General features: G+C 40.5%; 1 protein-coding gene across 1 annotated transcript in view; it reads right to left on the bottom strand.

Moving 5' to 3' along the window:
* The window catches only part of vps50 (VPS50 EARP/GARPII complex subunit), a 162592-nt gene that overhangs the window by 76311 nt on the left and 63517 nt on the right, over positions 1–22764 (bottom strand). Inside the window, exons 9-12 of the mRNA XM_078237636.1 lie at positions 16851–16933; positions 8541–8583; positions 7502–7600; positions 3806–3946 (exon numbers count right to left, since the gene is read on the bottom strand). Of these exons, the coding sequence (XP_078093762.1) occupies positions 3806–3946; positions 7502–7600; positions 8541–8583; positions 16851–16933 (366 nt within the window). The remainder of the gene's footprint in view (positions 1–3805; positions 3947–7501; positions 7601–8540; positions 8584–16850; positions 16934–22764) is intronic.

Below are 22764 nucleotides of genomic sequence, written 5' to 3'. Positions count from 1 at the left end.
AGCAGTGCTGCCTCACTGCGCTAGGGACCTGGGTTCAATTCCAGCCCCGACTGGAATTGACTCTGTGGAGTTTGCACATTCTCCCGTGTCTGCGTGGGTTTCCTCCACACTCCAAAGATGTGTGGGTTAGGAGGATTGGCCATGCTAAATTGCCCTTTAGTATCAGGGGAATTAGCAGGGTAAATAGTTGGGATACGGGAATAGGGCTTGGGCGGGATTGTTGTTGGGACAGGCTCAATGGCCTGAAGAGCCTCCTTCTGCATTGCACTGTAGTGATTCTATGATTCTATGCTTCCCAGTTAATTAAATTGTGATACCCAGCTGTTCCCCATTTATCTTCACCTCTGCCCTTCCACCATTACTTCTTCCAATTTTCATAACTTTATTCATTCACCACTTCATTAATTCTATCCATCAATATTTTAGATTTTCTACTGTGCTAGCCACTAGGGCCTGCTTGTCTGAAAATCTCACTCCTCTCCTGATCGGTCTCTGTTTTCCTCTCTCTCTCCTCTCCCACTCCATCTCTCTCTCTCTTCTTTCCCACTCCGTCGACCTCTCCTCTCCCACTCTGCCCAGTTCTCTCTCTCTCCTCTTCCACTCCGCCTGTCTCTCCCTCTCTCCTCTCCCACTCCGCCTGTCTCTCCCTCTCTCATTCCGTCTGTCTCTCCCTCTCTCCTCTCTCACTCCGTCTGTCTGTCTCTTTCCTCTGCTATTCCATCTCTCTCTCTCCTCTCCCATTCCGTCTCTCTCTCTCTCTCCACTCCCACTCCGTCTGTCTCTCTCTCTCTCTCTCTCTCCTCTCTCACTACGACCATCTCTCTCTCTCTCTCTCCTTTCCCACTCGGTTGATATAAGATGGAATGATTTTTTTCTGGATGTTAATATTTTGTGTTTACAGTAAAAATTATAATTCTTAGAGGCACACAATGGAGTGGTTTAGGAACTATTATGGTGACTCAATCTCTAACAAATATTTTCATTTCAGTATCGTTGAGTAAAAGAAATAGAAAATTTGTGATAAAATAGATGAGGAATAATTTACACAATATGATCAGTGCGATGACAACAATGCAAGACAGAAAGCAAGTCAAACCATTTTTTATTTTACAACAGGGACTTCCTAAGACCCAATAGCAAGCAACCCTTATGTTCCGAGCAAAGGACTTAGGGCACCATCTACTTCGAGCAATACTCATATCCCATAAGAGAATTTTTAAAAAATCTCCTCCACCAATTTCTCTCTCTCACCTTTCTGCCAAGTCAAAACTGTTTCACATCCCTCCATTTCAACAGGGTTTTCTAACAATACTTTCTCTCTCCACTGCCTCATGCCTTTCTTCATGGACAATGCCACAGAATATAAAATTCATCTGATTTTTTGTAAAATTCATACGGTTTAGTTAATATTAAACTCAATACCAAAACACTGGACTCTCGATTTACATTTAAAAACTTCCTGATTTCATACAACTGAAAGACCTGTAGGGATTCTATTTGTGCTGGTTAGCCACATATTACATAAATACATTAGACAGAAGCACAACATAATTAAGTCCTTGCAGGTCTCAATGTCATCATGGTATGATGCCAAAAATATGAATTGGCATTACAGTGAAAAGGTCATTTTAAATCAAACTCTTAAAACTATTAACTCAGATAATGTATCACAACAGAAAATGCTGAAAAATCTCAGGTAGTCTGACAGCATCTGTGGGGAGAGAACAGAGCTAACGCTCGAGTCTGGATGATCCTTCATCAGGTCATCCAGACTCAAAACATTAGCTCGGTTCTCTCTCCACAAATGCTGTCAGACCTGCTGAGATTTTCCAGCATTTTCCATTTTTGTTTCAGATTCCAGAATCTCCAGTAATTGCTTTTAACTCAGATATTGTGTTGTTACTAACGGTTATTAATAGTTGTGTAATCTGACTGCACATACTTTCACTATCTGCCAATTTAAACCAACTTTCTGCCTATACCAATCATTACCTACTACAAGTATCTGGGGAGTGAAAAATGAACACAACAACATAACTGGCATTTGACATTTTTTCATGCTGCAACCCTTGGCATTTCCAGTATTGCAACTGAACACAGATTTAAAGGGAAAAAGGAACAATCTTTCTGACATGGGTCTTCAATTTAATCGTGCTTCAGAAAATTTAAAAAAACAATACCTTAATTAGTAATATTTTTATTCTAAACAGTATTGAATGGCCAGTTCAATGAGGATAGGAACTCAGAGCCCGTTGAAATTATTCTGGGGAAAAGATGCACTACTTCTAGGTACCCAGCATGAAGTTGGTAATCTGGCTGTTCAGCTGTACAATTTTCCAATGCAACAAGATACAAATTGGCAAAACTTGCATTTAAAACATAGAAAAACGTATAAAAATCTAAGGCACAAAAGGAGGCCATATAACCCATCTTGCTGGTGTCAACCAAAAAAGATTTATCCAGCCTCATCTTACTTTACAGTTCTTGAACTATAGTCTTGGATGTGCACTTGAAGTATTGTAATGACCACATACTTTTTAAAAAATGATTAGGTTTCCTCGAATTACTGCCCCAACTACCCTTTCAGGCCACCTGGTCCAGACTCCCACAACTCATTGGGCAAAAAAAAATTACTCACACCCTTCTAACCGTTCTATCAATTGCTTTAAAATTTATACCACTTGATGCCAAGGGCAGTAGGTGCTTCCAATCCACCCTATCTAGGCCACTCATAATTTTATACCCCAAAATTAAACCTCCTCTTTACCACTCCTGTTCCAAAGAAAACAAACCTAACCTATCCAATCTTTCCTCATAGCTGAAGCTCCCCCCATTCCTATCGGTCTTTTCTGTAGACTCCTGAATGTTACATCTTGCCTGTAATGCTGTGACAAGAACTGTATGCTGTACCCTAGTTGGAGCCTCATTAGTTTCTTTTATACACTGTTCCAGCATAACCTCCCTATTCAATGCCTCAGCCAGTAAAATATCCCATATAACTTCTACTTGTCCTTCAAAGACCTGTGGCTATGCACTTCAAAGACCCTGTTTCTCTACAATTATTAGTATCCTACTATTTATTGTTTACTCCTTTACAATGTTTGTCTTCCCAACTGCATGTAGATGAGAAAGAAGAGGGGGGATAGATTCAAGGGAGACAACAGAGATAACAGTGGGATAGGAAGATAAATCATTGTACATGATTCTCTGACTTCAACTACATTCAAAACACTGGAACATGTGAGTGCAGTCCCATTCGGCTGGGATAAGAAATAAAACCATTTTGCACAGGAAATATAAATGGAAGTAAGGTGCAATCTGATGAACAGAATAGCACAACATGAATTCTCACTCGATTTGTCTCTCATGCCCAACTTCAACTGACAACAAAAAAAACTGGAAAAGACACAAGAAACCCAATTCATTCAACCACTTACACAGCAAAACTGGTTAATGAATAAATTGTCATCTTACCATTTCAGGATATCATAAAGAGAGAATGGAGGAAACTTCAAATTATACAATGGAACTAAATCACAAACTTTCCTCAGGTCTTGATTGAATAAGTATATTCCTTTTAGCGTTAAAAGATATTAAAAGATGGATTTGTCAAAAAGCTATTAAAAATATTAAAATCTGTAAATGTGAAATGAGCACAGTCTAACCATTACTTGTGTTAGAAATATATTCAGTATTAATTCTGTTGTTCTATGCTTAAATTTGTGCTTAAAAGCATATAATACATATAAATAACACTGTGGTTCTCGAAGGATAGTCACACTGAATAAGTTAAGAAAATACATACCGTGCAAAGATCTTTATATTGGAGCTTCTGAAACTTGGTGTCCGAATTTCCTGCACACAACTCCACGTATCCAAGGACAACCTGGAACACTGTGTTGTGGATCGCCTGAGTGAAGTGCATGTGTAGCTGGTCCATTGCAGTCTATGGAACATTTTTTTTAAAAAAAGGTTTTGAAATGCATATTGCAATAGCAACAAATTAACCATTTGAATAGGAATTAACTTCTGAGGAAAGTTTTATTTAATCTTTTCAACTCAATGAGAAAATCTTTTCTTTCAAGTCAATCGGATAGTATTCTGATGACAGAAGGTTGTCCCGCGAATTCTAAATTAGTAGCAGAATCAGCAATTTGAGCAAACCAGCAAATTGAGAAACAAAACCATCTCCTATTAAAAAGAAATCCAGTTCAAAAACAAAAGCAAGACACTTCACAAGGTGTGAATTTTTGTCCTAAGCTGCTCTCATGTGCAGGCTATTAGACCATTAGAGCTGGATTCCAACAAATAACTTGTCCATCCCACAAGCTACAGTGGACCTATCAGGTGGATTGGGATCCTTTCCATTTGTTTCTATTTAATCTTACTTTGGAGGTCTTGAGCATGAAGCTTGGTTTTCCAAGTATGTCAGGCACACAGCTAATCAAAATTGCCATGCAACCACATTCCTAATAACAATGTTAAGACCCAAAAACATTTGGCTACATATTTTATATCCATGATCAGAGATGCAAGGGAAGCTTTGTTGGGAGATTGCTCTGGATACAAATCAACAAAAGTAATATTATTGGATCTGAGGGATGGCAGGCAGGTTACTGTTCGTGATCCCAGGCCTGAATAAATTCACACTAGGCTGTTAAGTCTGTAATGACTGTTCAGTCATTGTATTGACTCAAAGGCTTTCAAGAGAAATAATTGAATTCACTCAAGTTCCAAGCAAGCACAAAATCAGCCATAATTCATTATTAAAAGGAAGTCATGTTAATAAGGCCATAGGAAGACTGATATGAGAAATGGAAATGGTCATTGTTCTCTCTGTTTGTATTTCCATTGCACTTGAAGTTCTTGAAAATATTACACTTGCATTGCCAATTGGCAAAACGTTTGATTTACGGGAAACACCTCTCACTCTCATATACAGTTAAATTGCTCTCCTCCTGTCCTTAGATATTTTTAATTGCCATCATTCTTGCCTATATAACATACTATTTGAAGTATAACTTTGAACAGAAGATCAGAAAATTGTGCTCCATTCTCAGCAAATTGAGGAACTTGACACTGTTGACTATACCATCCTTCTCTAATGACTCTTGACTGTCATGCCACTAGGTAGGACTGCTCTCACCTGGTTCCATTCTTAGCTATCCAATCCAGTCAAAGATTCACTTGCAATAGTTTCCCTTCCTGTTCCTGCAGTTCTCCGGTGTTGCCCAAGGATTATTGGTTCCTCTCCCGTTTCTTCATCTACATGTTGCCTCCCAGCAACATTATCCCAAAACAGAGTTAGTTTTCAAGTATACACTGATGACACCCAGCTCTACCTCACCAGCACCTTTCTTGGCACCTCCAATGTTGCTAAACTAGCAGACTCCTTGCCCACCATCCAGTACGAGATAAGAAGACATTTCCTCCAATTAATGATTTGGATGAGAATATAGGGGACATGATTAGTAAGTTTGCAGGTGACACCAAGATTGGTGGCACAGGGGACAGTGAAGAAAGTTATCTCCAATTGCAACGGGATCTTGATCAATTGGGCCAGTGGGCTGACGAATGGCAGATAAAGTTTAAGTTAGACAAATGCGAGGTGATGCATTTTGGTAGATTGAACCAGGGCAGGACTTACTCAGTTAATGGTAGGGCGTTGGGGAGAGTTACAGAACAAAGAGATCTAGGGGTACATGTTCATAGCTCCTTGAAAGTGGAGTCACAGGTGGACAGAGTGGTGAAGAAGGCATTCGGCATGCTTGGTTTCATCGGTCAGAACATTGAATACAGGAGTTGGGACGTCTTGTTGAAATTGTACAAGACATTGGTAAGGCCACACTTGGAATACTGTGTGCAATTCTCGTCATCCTATTATAGAAAGGATATTATTAAACTAGAAAGAGTGCAGAAAAGATTTACTAGGATGCTACCGGGACTTGATGGATTGAGTTATAAAGGAGAGGCTGAATAGACTGGGACTTTTCTCTCTGGAGCGTAGGAGGCTGAGGGGTGACCTTATAGAGGTCTATAAAATAATGAGGGGCATAGATGAGGTAGATAGTCAATATCTTTTCCCAAAGGTAGGGGAGTCTAAAACTAGAGAGCATAGGGTTAAGATGAGAGGGGAGAGATACAAAAGTGTCCAGAGGGGCAATTTTTTCACACAGAGGGTGGTGAGTGTCTGGAACAAGCTGCCAGAGGTAATAGTAGAGGCGGGTACAATTTTATCTTTTAAAAAGCATTTAGATAGTTACATGGGTGCGATGGGTATAGAAGGATATGGGCCAAATGTGGACAATTGGGATTAGCTTAGGGGTTTTAAAAAAAAAGGGCGGCATGGACAAGTTGGGCCGAAGGGCCTGTTTCGATGCTGTAAACCTCTATGACTCTAAATACTGGCAGACTGAAATCTTTGTTTTCTGTGCCTTCTTCATTCTTTGCTCAACTGCAGGCAATCCAAATTTAATTAACTCTCCTGCACTCTGGAACCGGTCATTATTCACTCTCGACTGTCCTCCTTCACTGCCTCTTGATTGATCCTACACAGGTCCCAATAGATGTTGAGAAGGATCCAGACACAAAGGTTGCGATCCAAGGCCACCTTCCATTTCCAATGTGAAGGCTCTGTAGCATGTTGCACGCTTCAAATCATCATGAAAAATTCGTAGTCAGCCAGATTAACATGCTTTTGGAAACTCAGGAATCATACAGTCAGCTCCTCAGAGAACTAAGTTCCAACAAATGGGGTGCAGTTTGTTCTTGTGGCCTTCTGCCTTTGGTTCTCTACCACTTCCTCCAATATGGTATAAAGCAGGTGTAGAACTATTAAACTCTATTTTACTTTAAAAAACCCTGTAAAATGTCTTGAGACTTCAATTTTCTGCATATCAGTAGATGTGCGCTTGCTTCACATGACCAGATGCCTGTGCACCTGAAAATGTTGCTGCTTTTTTGAATAACCCACAACCAAATTGTAACTGAGGAATCTTCACTTTTGAGAGTTGGGGTGTGGCCAATTTTGCGGGTAGAAATTTGTCAAAGCAAAGTATTTGATGAGGAGATGTGAAAGATCATGGGAACTTGGGTGCATTGAGGTTATACACTTAACTCATAATTGGTTTGTGCCAAGATTGAACACCTATTTGGGTACAAATGTGAATGGAACTCTAGACTCTTATCTGGTAGAGGTGCAGAAAGCAGGTGACCACCAAAGCAGATAGTTGTAAAACTTCATTGGTTCGCTGATGTCTGTTAGGGAAAGGAATTTGCCAATCTTACCCATGTGACTCCAAACCCATATCAGTGTGATTGACTCTGAAGCACCTGGAAAGCCCCTCAGGTCAAGGGTAGTATGGGATGGACAACAAATACCAGCCTTGCCAACAACACACACATCCAAAGAAAAAATAAAAGGTAAATGGCATAAAGTCAAAGGATAAAGGACCTTGTTTTAAAAGAAAATACAAACACTACAACATTTAAATGTATTTACCTGTGTTTTTCCCAGCAATCTGTACGCAAGTTGAACCTTAGTATAATGTCCAACTTCAAAGTGCTTGCAGGTTTTTGACAGTGCCACATCCAATTGTTCCTAGATTTAAAAAAGTAATATTGAAATACAATGACATATAGAACAGCAACATTTCTACATCAGTGAATAATTGTATTTTCAGTTAGGTAGTTCAAAGACAGCTGGATAGAGATCACATTGTAGTTTTCAATTGCCTTAAAAGGTTTACAATTTATTAAATTGTTCAAGGCACCACAGATTTCAGTTGCAATCTCTAATAAAAAACTGGATAAAATAAATAATTTGGATGTGCAAAAATATTGTAACAATTTGATCTGTGCTGACAAGCATTTCTGCTGAATTCCAAGCTCAGTAAGTAAATAACAGCAACTAACGTCAAAACAAACATTGATTTAAGATGCAAGTGAATCTTTGAAGGCTTATTTTGAAATGCTTGTTTCGCAACATGTTAACAAAAAATTTGAATAAACAAGTTCAGTAAATTCACTGAAAGGTGAGCCATATATTAGGGCCATCATGCTTTAATAAGTGGGCCAATGATATGTCACAGGAATAACATATTGATAATGTGAATAGGTCAAAACATCTTTCTGCTCCTGAAATCTAGTAAAGCATGAGACTCAACTGGTGCTTTTGAAAAAGATCATTCCTAAGTTATTACTGGTGAAGTAACAAGAATCACAAACTATTGCCAATTCTGAGCAGTACCAGAACAAGGGCTCATAAGAAGCAGTGCTTCTTTTGCATGAGGGATGGGAGAAGGGCAGGAGAACCATTTGCCAATATAGGCATCGTGTGATGCCAAATTCCAAGAGTGTCTTGAAGAGTTTAATAACATTAATAAAAAACTAAAAATTACTAAAATTTACTGAAGCCACCTGCACTAAAACATTTTAAACATTTAACTGGTCAACATAAATTAATGGATATGTGCAACATTTGGAGAACAGCTCCTATTTCTACATTCAGTAATTTAATGAGCCTTGATTAAAAATCCAACCTCAATTTGTTCCAATGTATCTTGTAATTTTGAATTCAGTTCACTGAAAAAAAAACAAAAAATTGTGAAGTTTTTCTTTTTGTACTAATTAAGCCATGAATGTCAGTCAGTCAGATGATTACTTGGAATTACAGGTTATAAGTAGGTAATTAACCATAGTTTGAGAGGCCATAGACATCTCCCCATTTGAAAAGAGGCAATTGTTTATTTGGCTTGAAGGGCACTACTCATCAAGCATCGTGCAAGGCAATCAGCAGGACTCCATTATTGATAATGGCGGCAGAACCCATTATGTTAGGCTATACTGCACAAAAACAGCCATTAAACCCAACCAGTCCATGCTGGCATTTATGCTTCACTCAAGTCTACCTCTCTCTTCCCTCAGCCGAATCTTCTATTCCCTTCTCCTTCATATGCTTGACTAATTTCCGGTTAAAGCCAACTGTACCATTCATTTTTGTAGCGGCTGGTAGCGAGTTTCACATTCTTACCACTCTTTGGGTAAAGAAGTAGTTATATTTCATCACTATCATTACCAATGGTATTATTCCGTCACAGAGTCATAGAATTATAAAAGCTACAGTGCAGAAGGAGTCCATCCTTTAGTGGCCTAATCATAGCCTTCCTTTTTTTGTTGATGGGTTTGTAAAATATTCTACTATTTTATGATCTTTGATCATTTAATTTCATCATTCTTTTTGCCTACCTGACTTTTTTTTAACTTCTCTCCCAATTACTTTGTATCCCCTCGTATCTTCAACTTATTTGTTATGTATGCCTTTCTCCTAACCATTATATCTTTTTTTCACCCATAAAATCTCACTTGAATGTAGTTCTTTTTATCCTTTTAGCGGAATGTATATTTTCCTCACTCTACTGAACACAATTTTAAATGTTTCCCATTGTTGCTCTACATTGGTGCCCATTATAATATTGTTGCCCATTTTATTTTATCAAGTTCTAGTCTCAGCCCCCAAAACAACTTTTGCTCAATTTATTAATTCGATTTTCATCATGTTGATGACCTTCTCTATTACCTTCAAGTGTATTATGTTTTGGTTATTGTTGCATAGATGTTCCCTTATTTTATTCCTCTGGTCTGTTTTGTTTCATTGCCCATTATTAGATTCAGTAGCATGTCTTGCCTTGTTGGAATTTTTACATATTGGATTAGGAAGAAGTCTGTACACGTAGGAACTCCATTCCCTTATCCTCTTAAACTATCACATCTATCCAAACAACAATAGGGTGGTTGAAATCACCCATGATTATTGTTCTACGTTTTTACTCAATTTCCTAATTTGTCTGCATATTTCTTCCTCCACCTGTTTCACTGAGATATGGTCTGTGGATAATACTTATCAGTTTGATTCCGGCTTTATTATCTTTTATCTCTACGCAAATGGAGTCTACCTTTGTCTTGCTGATGGCGGCATCCTTTATTTCTACTGCTATTATGCTATCCCAAATAAATCTAGCTACTCCACCTCCCATTTTCACTTTTTATCTGTTCTAAATATGAGCCATGATTCTCTCATCCCGCTGCGCTAATTCTCGGGTCGGCCAATTCGTGGGATTCGCGTTTGCGTCCTGCTAGCAGCTCCCAGCGGCGGATTTCCGGCGGCGTCAGCTCCACACCAGAGATTGGCAGGGTTGCACAAAGACCATTTAAACAGTCATTTTAATATCATTTGAACGTGATTAGCGGGCCCAGGACTAAGGTCTCCGGGCCCCCCTCCCCCCTCCCCACCGCCAGAGTGGTTCATTCCAGCGAGGATTACACTAGTTCCCAACTTTCGGGGAACTAGCGGCCCACCCCGGTGGAGTGAAGTAGGGAAATCGGGGCCTCCCAGAGGGTCGAGCAGCAGGGCGGGTGCCCCTTGTACTGCCCAAGGGGCAAAGAGCCAATGCCCAGGGGCACAGTGGGGTGATTGGTGGGAGTGGGAGGGTCCCGCTGTCACTCTGCAGACAGGATTGGTGGGGGAAGGAAGGAGGCCACCGATCAGAGCAGGCTGAGGGAGCTGGGGGGGGAGGAGGGTCAGCGAGGCTCGGAGAGCTGGCAATGTGGAGATTGCAAGGCTGGCCAGCGATTGAGCTGGCCAGCAATTGGGAGGCTGGCAGTGCAGGGCCACTGCGCATGCGCCATTGTTGGTGCTGACAGATCAATGCATGCGCAGTGGTCTGTTCAGTGCTATGCTGCCGGCCTCTCCAGTGGGAATAGGCCCCACCCACTGATTTTTAATTATATCCACACTGGTGACCTCTGCAGTGCACAGAGTGTGGGAGATTCTTCTCTGAATTCCCACTGAAAAAAACCAGCATGAATTACTCCAGTTTTCATGCGAATTCAACACATAGAATTGTTTTGGGTGAATTCGGGCCATGTTACACCCTGAATTGGTGAATTCCTAGTCCTTATGTTTCCACAGCCGGGTCTCAGCAATGATGATGTCTGTTTCTTCTCAACATCTGCGAGGCACAATTGCCTCCACCTCCCGTTTTGTTACAGATACTGCGTATATTGGTGAACAGGCATTTTTAACTAATTTGCAGAAGGATTTTTGTCTCACTTCATGTTAATCATCTTTTTAGGCTTCTGTTCTATTAACCTATTTACTCCCTTGGCTTAATGCCCTCCCTACTTTATTCTTCGCTATGCTCTCCTTCATTCTTTTAGGTTGCTTACAATTTTTGCAGATCCCTTCCCTAAATATAATTGAATGTTTAATCTTCTCTCATCCATAGCATTGAAGGACATAAAAAAGCTCAAGCTTCTCAAATCCTTTTGCCTGGGTTTCAGAGTCAGCAATGAAGTGACAATGCCTACTGTTGACCTCAAAGAAAGCTGCCCACAAAGATCTAGTCAGTTCTTTGATATGAATTTCCCCTATCCGAACATAATTTTCAATCTGGCACCAAGTAAAGGGGATCTGCATGGATTTCATCAAGCAGACTAAGCAGCAAATCACATTCAAGCATTGTTACAGACAACAAAAAATGCACCGACATTTTCACTCGTAGTAAAATTTTACAAATGGAGTAAATGATTGAGATATACATTTGATTAAGGTGGCACATGAAATATAATAAGCATGTTTTTTTTAAACTTTCAAAATACAAATTTCATCTTAAAGCAACTTGCCACTCCACAAATGTAAACTTTGCTTTTCACGGACAGTGAGGCTTTCAGTGGTCATGATGAATGGAGTACAGTGTGAAAAAAAATAGTTACACTTCATTCAAGAAGGTGCAATTTCTTCAAGGGTTTTATCAGATGTAATTAACATACAAAGAGCAGACTTCGTCAGTTCAAGTTGATTGCAATCTGATAGCACTTGAACTGCACACCCTGTAGGAAGTGCAGCACCTGGATAACCCAGTTGAGCTGCTGATTTGCAGACTCCGGGAGTTGTTACTTTTAAAGGATGGCAAACATTGATAGGTTCAACATCATTACTACCAAAAATCTGGAAAACTGATAAATCGAATAGAGTAGCAGAAAATCTTCAGTGGACCACTAAAAGGAACTGTTCTTCATGATATTTTAAGTGTTATTTGATCCTTGAGGCAAAGTAGTTAAGTGGCTTGAACATTTTTCTACAATCTAATGAATCTATCCTGATTCCAGTAGTTTGGTTAATGATCCGCCCTTGTTCTTTATAGCATAAGTTTGTTTATTCCAAGATAAACTTAATAAGACTAACTGCTGGATTAAACATAGAAAGGAATTAATTTGTTTCAACAAGCATAAAAGTGAGACTGTAAAAGCGAATCCTGACAGTCAAATCAAACTTTGTATTTTAGGTATATTTATACAAACATATCTCAAGTGTTTGACTCATTTCATGTTCAATCTCCTTCATAATATGATTGAGGAAAACAGTTGAACAGATTTCCTGTGCAGGGAGATGGCAAAAAAATAGCAACTTGGGCGGCACAGTAGCACAGTGGTTAGCACTGCTGCTTCACAGCTCCAGGGACCTGGGTTTGATTCCCAGCTTGGGCCACTGTCTGTGTGGAGTTTGCACATTCTCCTCGTGTCTGCGTGGGTTTCCTCCGGGAGCTCCGGTTTCCTCCCACAATCCAAAGATGTGCGGGTTAGGTTGATTGGCTGTGCTAAAATTGCCCCTTAGTGTCCTGGGATGCATAGATTAGAGGGATTAGTGGGTAAAATATATGGGAGTAGGGCCTGGGTGGGATTGTGGTCGGTGCAGACTCGATGGGCCGAAGGGCCTCTTTCTGTACTGTAGGGTTTCTATGATTTCTATGATTTCTAACTTGTTCAGCATTTTTCATGTCACGGCACTGTCTTAAAATAAAATTTGAAATGTACAGAATGTTACAAAGCTCAACGTCCTACAGGAGAAAGAAATCTAATCACTATCAACTCGAAGAAATGTTCCCACAAAGAAAATTAGCCTTGCCACAAATTCAGATCCATTCCTACAAACTGGTATTTCCTGTGTCTTCAAATGAAATAGCTTTGAAATCTTTGCTCAATTTGGAACAAGTTATTCGTTAACAATATAACGCAGAAGATGATATCAATTTTGAAACCATACAAACATGGCCATAATCAGAAAAGGCCATTTGGCTCACCGAGCCCACTTGATTGGCTTAGAAACATAGAAACATAGAAAAACTACAGCACAAACAGGCCCTTCGGCCCACAAGTTGTGCCGAACACATCCCTACCTTCTAGACCTACCTATAACCCTCCATTCTATTAAGTCCCATGTACTCATCCAGGAGTCTCTTAAAAGACCCTATTGAGTTTGCCTCCACCACCACTGACGGTAGCCGATTCCACTCGCCCACCACCCTCTGTGTGAAAAACTTACCCCTAACATCTCCCCTGTACCTACCCCCCCAGCACCTTAAACCTGTGTCCTCTCTTAGCAGACATTTCCTGGGAAAAAAGCCACTGAGAGTCCACCTGATCTATGCCTCTTAACATCTTATACACCTCTATTAGGTCTCCTCTCATCCTTCGTCTCTCCAAGGAGAAAAGACCGAGCTCCCTCAGCCTATCCTCATAAGGCATGCCACTCAATCCAGGCAACATCCTTGTAAATCTCCTCTGCACCCTTTCAATCTTTTCCACATCCTTCCTATAGTGAGGCGACCAGAACTGAGCACAGTACTCCAAGTGGGGTCTGACGAGGGTCTGACATAGCTGCATCATTATCCCCGGACTCCTAAACTCAATCCCTCGATTGATAAAGGCCAGCACACCATACGCCTTCTTAACCACCTCCTCCACCTGCGGGGCCAATTTTAGAGTCCTATGGACCCGGACTCCAAGGTCCTTCTGATCCTCTACAGTACTAAGAGTCTTTCCCTTTATATTGTACTCCTTCATCCCATTTGTCCTACCAAAATGGACCACGACGCATTTATCTGGGTTGAAGTCCATCTGCCACTTCTCCGCCCAGTCTTGCATCCTATCTATGTCCCTCTGTAACTTCTGACATCCCTCCAGACTATCCACAACCCCACCAACCTTCGTGTCGTCAGCAAACTTACCAACCCATCCCTCCGCTTCCTCATCCAGGTCATTTATGAAAATGACAAACAGCAAGGGTCCCAGAACAGATCCCTGGGGCACACCACTGGTGACCGACCTCCATTTAGAAAAAGACCCATCTATACCCACTCTCTGCCTCCTTTGGGCAAGCCAGTTCTGGATCCACCGGGCAGCAGCCCCTTGGATCCCGTGCCCTCTCACTTTTTCTAGAAGCCTTGCATGGGGGACCTTATCGAACGCCTTGCTAAAATCCATATAAACCACACCCACTGCCTTCCCTTCGTCAATGTGTTTAGTCACATTTTCGAAGCACTCCACCAGGCTCGTAAGGCACGATCTGCCCTTGACAAAGTCATGCTGCGTATTCTTGAGCATACTAAACCTCTCTAAATGCTCATATATCCTGTCCCTCAGGATCTTCTCCATCAGTTTACCAACCACTGAGGTTAGACTCACCGGTCGGTAGTTACCTGGGTTATCCCTATTCCCCTTCTTGAAAATAGGAACCACATCCGCAATCCTCCGGCACCTCTCCCGTCTCCATTGACGACGCAAAGATCATCGCCGGAGGCTCTGCAATCTCCTCCCTCGCCTCCCACAGTAACCTGGGGTACATCCCATCTGGACCCGGCGACTTATCTATCTTGATGCCATTCAAAGATTCCAGCACAACCTCTTTCTTAAAGTCCACATACTCAATCCTTTCAGTCCACCGCACGCCCGCAGTACATCCACCCAGGTCCTTCTCCTCTGTGAAAACCGAGGAAAAATACTCATTGAGCACCTCTGGCTTGTTGTAACTGGATCACATATCATTTGATCCTTTTGATCCTGTCACATTTCCTGTGATTTCTGATGAACAGATACATTTTTGAACATCGCTCTGATATGTCTCCTTAGACACTGTCTGATACTTAGTGATTTTTGCTTAATATTTTCAAAGTATGATTGATAATTACATTGGAGTAGACTATCTTGATCCTTGTCCACTGCCATTTGGCAAATATTTTATCATTTATTAAATTCATTCATTAATACACAGGTTAGCTGTGCCTTTTTTTTCCTCTCTCGACAAATGAAAAACGAAGAAAAGTTGTCAAATTACATTACATGGAAACAGCTACCTTTTAAATCTAAACCGCTACGTTTTTCTCCTCCAATGATGTTTTCATCCATTTCCATTTTGTTGTTGCCAGCCCTCCACAACTTTCAACAATCAGACCAGACCTATAAAATAACCACTAACATAATAGTTTGATGACTACTTTGTTTGGCCACTGCTTTTTAACAATTAGCATATTGCAAATTTGGTCTTGTGGTATTGCAGCGGCATCTACCAAACAACTTGTTTCCCATTCGAAGTTCATAGAGTCACTTCATGCTCAGGAAGAGGCAAGTCAGGCCATTGAGTCTTTGCCAGATCTCTATAGAGCATACCTGTCAATCCCATTACTTGCTCGATCCCTGCAAATTTATTTCCTTAAAGTGCCCATCCAATTTCCTTTTGAAATCTTTGATCGTCTCTGCTTCTACCTTCCTTGTGGGCAGCGAGCTCCTGGTCTTTATCACTTGTTGCATAAAATGTTCTTCCTCACATTCTCTGCATCTCTTGCCCAAAATCCTAAATCTGTCTTCCCTCATCCTTTTACTATCAGCTTGTGGGAACAATTTTTCTTTGTTTACCTTCATCAAAACCAGTCAGAATCTTATACACCTCAGGCAAATTTCTCCTCATTTTTATTTGCTCCAAGTAGAAAAACCCCAGCTGATACTCGTAGCTAAAGTCCCCCATTCCTGGAAACACCCTTTCAAGGACCCGCACCATTCTTTCTAAAGTATGGTGACCAGAACAGAACACAAAACTTTAATTGTGGACTAGCCACAATCCCATAGGTTTTGCTAATTACACTCTCATATGTCCTGTCTGTAAATAACTCTATATTGCCTCAGATTTTTTCCTCCAACTTGTTTTTCTTTGTTCTTGATTTCATCGTTGAGACTAACACTGTGACTGGCTCCCCATTGTAGTCCACTTGCCCAATCGACTTATACCCGCTAACCCTGCCGATATCCGAGATTGATACATTGGCAAATTTCAGTATTGTCAGCAAAATTGAACAAAGAGCAAGAAGTCTTTCTTTAAAGCAAACACTGAAGCTGTTGCACCAGATATTAATATTGTGTGAAACCAGAGTGACATTTCAAAGCTTTTTATAAAAAAATGAGAAAGAATTTTTGCTGCTGTGATATTATTCAGACTACAAGATAAAGAAAGTATATGTCAGCTTGGAAATCTTGCTTAACATCTTGCTCTTATCTAGAATTAATGTCAGAGAAAGGAATTGCAAAATCCATCCATAACAGCAAGACAGCACTGAGATCTACAACTACAGATATTGCTCAATCTGACTTGGTATTTTCTACATCAATGTCCTGTGCTTTCAGGAAACGATTTTACCCTTTGCACTCCAGTACTGCTTTCTTTGAATAGTTGATGCAGCCTTTTGGAAGTTAGGCCCACAAGTTAACAGAACTATGTCAGCATATTCGTGCAGTTTATCCACACAAACGTTTGAAAGCTACTAAAACAGAATGTTTTTAGATGCTCAGGATACAGTTCGATACAGCAAAACGTTCTTACAAGATTTACTTGCAGTTTATCACTTCATTCAAAAGAGTCAATAATGCTGCAAACTGTTCAAAGTCTGTTAAAAAAAGAGTATGATGTGAGAAACGGAATTATCTAAAGTGTCGAATGAGAATTTTACAGATCAAAGTTTTACCTTATGCAACTGTAGTGTTTGAATGTGCTAGCTGCTTTCTGACATTCCAAACAAAGTTGTATTGCTCCAGGATAGTCTTCCTCCTTAAAAAAAAAGCAAGAACATTCAGGACTCCACAAAGCCAGAGGAACAGGTTTTTGGTTGTACAGACTAAAATGCAATCAGAAAAGGGTTAGAAACTCTATGCAAACATTTTCATCTTAGCTGATTGGAACATTTGCCCTAACTCAGGCATAAATACATTGAGGGTGTTGTTACAGCACGGAGATTGACCCCCTTGACACCCAACACCGAATCCCCCAAAGAGGAATACCTCACCTCGTAATTAAAAGTGTGTGGGAAGGTATGAACTGTTCTTCAGTAACGTTTAGTGGTTAACTAACAGGAAAGCCTGACACTCACTTTAAAATGAACACTTAACAATTTATTTATTTAACTAACAGGAAGCGTTAACTAAACAAGTAACACACCGGATAAAAGAAGATTCTAATGGAATGCTGTTCAAATAAATACAATACTCATTCATTAACCAAGGAAAGTAATGATAGAATTTAGTCACTCTCAAAGAAATATACAACCAGGTTGCATCTCTTGCGGAACCTTCTAGAGTTTTTTGGTTGATTTCTCTGTCTACAAGTTCTTTTTGAGTTGGTACATTTCGCTGGTTAAATGGTGCGTTCTCTTAAGATATATATAAAGCTGGCAGAGTCGAGATCTGAGAAGTCCTAGTTCTTGGCAACTGGCATTTGCTCTCTCCCTCTTGAGGCTTGAGAGGTGGCAGTTGCTAACTCCCATTTTTCCCCCTTGCACTCTCTTTTATACCTGTGATGACTTGAGCTATCAATTTTCCTACAATAGGATTGGTCTGATTTTTTCAGCACCATCAAATTCAAATGTTATTGGTTCCTGGTTGGGAGTGCCTGCTTTAAATTGATTGGGCAAAATTCATAACATTCAACTGCCTGAAGTCTGTTACCAAAGCAACCCTGTTGCCGGCCTTTGAATGTTTCAGTTTGGATTCTGTGTACACTTAGCATTTTAAACCTCCAAGCACTGAAACAAACACCAGCTTTAAAGGGACCATGCAATTTTTTTCCCCTCTAGCTTTTTTACAATTTTTACATCTTTATCAACATCAAATTCCAACTTCACAAACTCAACTTCGCAACAGTGTACTGTGTCATGCTGTCCTCCTAATAAGACATCAAACATTATTCTGCATCTACTTGTTAATCAGATGGATGCTGAAGACCCACTAGCACTATTCCTAGAGTAAGAGTTTTAACAACACCAGGTTAAAGTCCCTTTAACCGGGTGTTGTTAAAACTCTTACTGTGTTTACCCCAGTCCAACGCATCTCTATATCATGACTATTCCTAGAGGCATTCGGTGTTCACCCTGTGTCTTGGTCAACATTCATTCATCAACATAGATGTTAGACTTAGTTCCTCCAGTCCCATGTGGGACAATGGGCACCAAGATTCCATCACCGGCCCATCATAATCTCTTTCGCCCCAGTCCAGGTGGTGTCCCACTCTTGGAGGTTGTCCTTAAATGTACTTCGCCAAGTCTTCTTTGGCTGGCCCCATCTTCTTCTTTCTCATGGTGTCCATTCAATTACCACCCTGCCAGGCGTACAACCGGGAGGCAAAATACTTGTCCTGCCTGATTCAGTCACCTCTCAATCATGATGTCCCACTGATGCCTCTGACCTCTGACTAATGTAGCTTTTAATGCTGTCTCTCCACAAAATGTCCAGGATCTTATGTAGGTAATGCTAGTGAAAGACATCTAACTTATGAGAGATCTTTCCTGTTCTTTCCATGTCTTGCAGGTGTAGAGTGCTACTACCATGAACATGCAAAGTCATAACATCATTGTCATGTTGATGGTGTTGAATGCCCAGACCCCATGGAGCCATTGGAAGACCTTTGCTGCATTGCAGATTCTTGTGTGGACACAATCTCCACATCACTGTCCCTGGAGATGTTGCTTCCTCAGTAAGAAGCTTAACAACACCAGGTTAAAGTCCAACAGGTTTATTTGGTAACAAAAGCCACAAGCTTTCGGAGCCTTAAGCCCCTTCTCCACTCACCTGAAGAAGGGGCTTAAGGCTCCGAAAGCTTGTGGCTTTTGCTACCAAATAAACCTGTTGGACTTTAACCTGGTGTTGTTAAACTTCTTACTGTGTTTACCCCAGTCCAACGCCGGCATCTCCACATGATGTTGCTTCCTGGCAGGGGAAATTATTGATATCCTCGATGTTCTGTTACCCGACAGTGATGGACGGGCTTTGTGGCTGCCTGGTCATTGTCTTAATTTTCTCATTGACCAATCTTGGCATCAAAATTCTCAAGACTGATAGTCCTGTCTTGGACCGTGTGCAATTCTTCGACCAGCAAGGTGATGTTATCTGTGAAATTCAGGTCCATCAACCGGTGGTGTTGCCACAGGATGACAAAGTCTGCTCCCATCATCACCTTCTTCATGATGAAATCAATAACCAAGGCAAATGAATCAATGGTGAATAAATGTGTAAGCTGAGCTGCTAATCAGCCACAATTTAGTTGAATGGTGAAACGGAAACTAATACCATTATAAATAGATTTACTGGCCATTCATTTATCTGACACTTTTTGGTAAAATCCTATTACTTGTCCTGCACAAGGAAGAGCAGCCTCTTGATTGGCACCCCATCCACCATCATAAGCATTCACTCTAACCTTCCATCACTAGGACATTGTGGTTGCAGTGTATACCATCAACAAGATACATTACAATAACTCGCTAAGGTTTCTTCAAAAGCACTTCCCAAACCTACAACCTCTACCACTGAGAAGAACAATGGCAGCAGGCACATGGGCACACAACCATCCCCAGGTTCACCACAATCTGACTTGGAAATACATTGCAGCTCCATTATTGTGGCTGGGTCAAAATCCTGGAACTCCCTACCAGGGTAGAAATTTCGTTACCATGTGACCTGCAGTGGTTCAAGAGGACACCTGACAACCACTTTAAGGGTAATTGCAATGAGTAATAAATGCTGACCCTGCAATGATGTCTACTTCCGTTCAAAGAGTTAAAAAAAATCAATACCATGATAATATATATAAACATAAATTTCCAGCAGGTGCAAAATATTCCTTTTCATTAGATCCTGAAGGCCATTTTAGCTCTTTCAGAAAGATTCAGCAATCCCAACATAGCATTATACTGTGTCTTAAAGAATTCTATGAGTTTTACACCCACTGTGTGTTGAGCACCCCTCACATGAATGGTTTCCTCACATTAGTCCTAAATATGTCTTTCACACACTTAAATCAGTGTCCTTTTCTTCTACACTTGTACTTTCTTTTGTTGTTCCCCTCTGTCATACAGTATATGAATTCTTGATCTGGATTCTTGGTGAACATTTTTCTAACTGGAGGGAAGTATATAGTGGTGTTCCCCAGAGCTCAGTAATAAGATCATTGATTTGATTAATTGTTGTCACATGTATTGGGATACAGTCAAAAGTATTGTTTCTTGCATGCTCTACAGTCAAAAACATACCGTTCATAGAGTACACAGGGGAGAAAGAAAGGGTAGATTATAGTGTTGCAGTTACAGATAGAGTGAAGAGAAAGATCAGCTTAATATATAATAGGTCAATTCGGATGGCAGCAGGGAAGAAGCTGTTCTTGAGTTGGTTGGTACATGTTCTCAGACTTCTGTATCTTTTTCCTGATGGAAGAAGGTGAAAGAGAGTATGTCCAGGGTGCGTGAGGTCCTTGATTATGTTAGCTGCTTTTCTGAAGCTCCTTAAATAAATATTAATGATCTGGACTTGGATATACAATTTTGAAGTTTAAAGATGACAAGAAACTCAAAAATGTGATAAATAATAAGATTACATACTTTTAGCACACAGATAGACTGGTAAAATGGGCAAACAAAAGGCAGATGCGATTTAACTCAAAGAAGCATGAAGCATTTCGGTAGGAAGAATATTTTTAAAAATGTACAATTTTAAAGGGAAATCAGGAAGAGAAACCCCCGAAGGTGTACATACACAAATCTCTGAAAGCAGTAGGCAAAGATGAGAAGGCAGTTAACAAAATTATATGGAATCCTTGGCCTCATTAATAAAGGAATCTGAGAAAATAGTAATTAGGTCTCAGCTGCAGTAGTGTCTTCAATTCTGGGTTTGAAACTTCAGGAAGGTTGTCCGTGCCTGGGAGAGAGTGCAGAACAGATTACTACAAAAACTACGGGACAAAGAATTAAGATGTTAGGCAAGAGATGCACAGAGATGGGAGGGACAATTATCTTATGGTAACAATGTGGAACTCGCTGTTCACCAGGGTGGTTACAATAAGAAGTCTCACAATACCAGGTTAAAGTCCAACAGGTTTATTTGGTAGCACGAGCTTTCAGAGCACTGCTCCTTCCTCAGGTAGTGGCTCACCTGATGAAGGAGCAGCGCTGTGAAAACTCGTGCTACCAAATAAACCTGTTGGACTTTAATCTGGTGTTATGAGACTTCTTACTGTGCCCACCCCAGTCCAACACTGGCATCTCCACACCAGGGTGGTGAAACTGGAAATGATCAATGATTTCAAAAAGAAACTGGATGGACATCTGAGAGACAAAAACTTGCAAGATCATTGGGTTAGAGCAGCTAGATTGCACTCAAAAGACTAAATGGCCTCCTTCAAAGCTGTGATGACTCCATGAATAGTACCTGGGAACAAGGGTCTTAGGTTATAGGGTCTCCTTTCAGTAGAGAAAGTTAAAGCAGAGATTTCATAGAAGTGTTTAAAGTCAGTATTGGCTTAGACGAATAAATAAGGAAGAGCTATTTCCAGTGACAAAAGTGTCAGCAACCAGAGGAAACAGATTTATGATGATTGACAAAAGAACCAACGGTGACATGAGGAAACTCTTTTTTAAACACAGGGATAGATGCTCTGATCTAGAACACACTGCTGAAAGGGTGCAGGAAGCAGGTTCAACAGTAACATTCACCTTGGATAAATACTTGAAGAGAAAATACTTACAGGATTATGAGGAAGGAGCAGGAAAATTGGATTAATGGGACAGTTGCACTAAAGAGCAGGCACACGCAGAATGGGCCATTGGCCTCCTTCTGTGCTCAATAATTTATGGCTCTATGAAACAAGTCCAGATTGAAGAAAATAAATTATTCTGTCCGTATTACTTGGAAGAAAAGAGACTAATGTATTTCAACCCAACTGCTGTCCATAGCAACATCTCACAAATTGACACAAACTGAACATGCTAGGCATGGGCCCCAACCTAAGCTTGCTCTATAATATTTCCACATTATATTTTTTCATAGGAATGTTTAGCTAGGTCATGACATTGGAGTTTTTAAAATGAAATTGTTGTTGCCATTACTGAAAAGTTACACTTCGCTCTCCAGCTCAAAAGCCCGGTGATTGGCAAACATGAAATCTTCTCTCTGGCAGTACTGAATAATAAATATCTTCCTGCTTTAAAACTTTTGATTCCCCAACAGGTTTTGAACCACAATTGACTAAATTATAGATCCTCAGAAGGACATAATAGGAGCAGCAGATTTTACTTGTAGCTTACAATTAGGTGTTACAGATGCAACTTGTTGATGCCCTTATCATCTCTAATATCTAATTTGTTTTTCCCAGAAGCTGGCTAGGCAGAGTTTTGGAACTCCAAGGTATTCTAGGTATTGGGCACCAGTGGTCAATAACATGGAACGCAACCATTTCTCACCACTGTCGTTAGAGACTGGCCTTGATCAACAGTTCCATATTCAAATGCCTATCAGGTTGAGGGGCAGACTGTAGAGCATTCACTGTATTACTGGTGCACTCGGCTACATCAAACTTGACAAGGAGAGGTCCATGTTGCATAAGTCCCCATGTTAGAT

The sequence above is a fragment of the Mustelus asterias genome, chromosome 2 (genome assembly GCF_964213995.1).
Source record: "Mustelus asterias chromosome 2, sMusAst1.hap1.1, whole genome shotgun sequence".
Lineage (NCBI taxonomy): Eukaryota > Metazoa > Chordata > Chondrichthyes > Carcharhiniformes > Triakidae > Mustelus > Mustelus asterias.
Note: the sequence above shows the minus strand (reverse complement) of the source record. Positions and strands in the feature narration are given on the sequence as shown.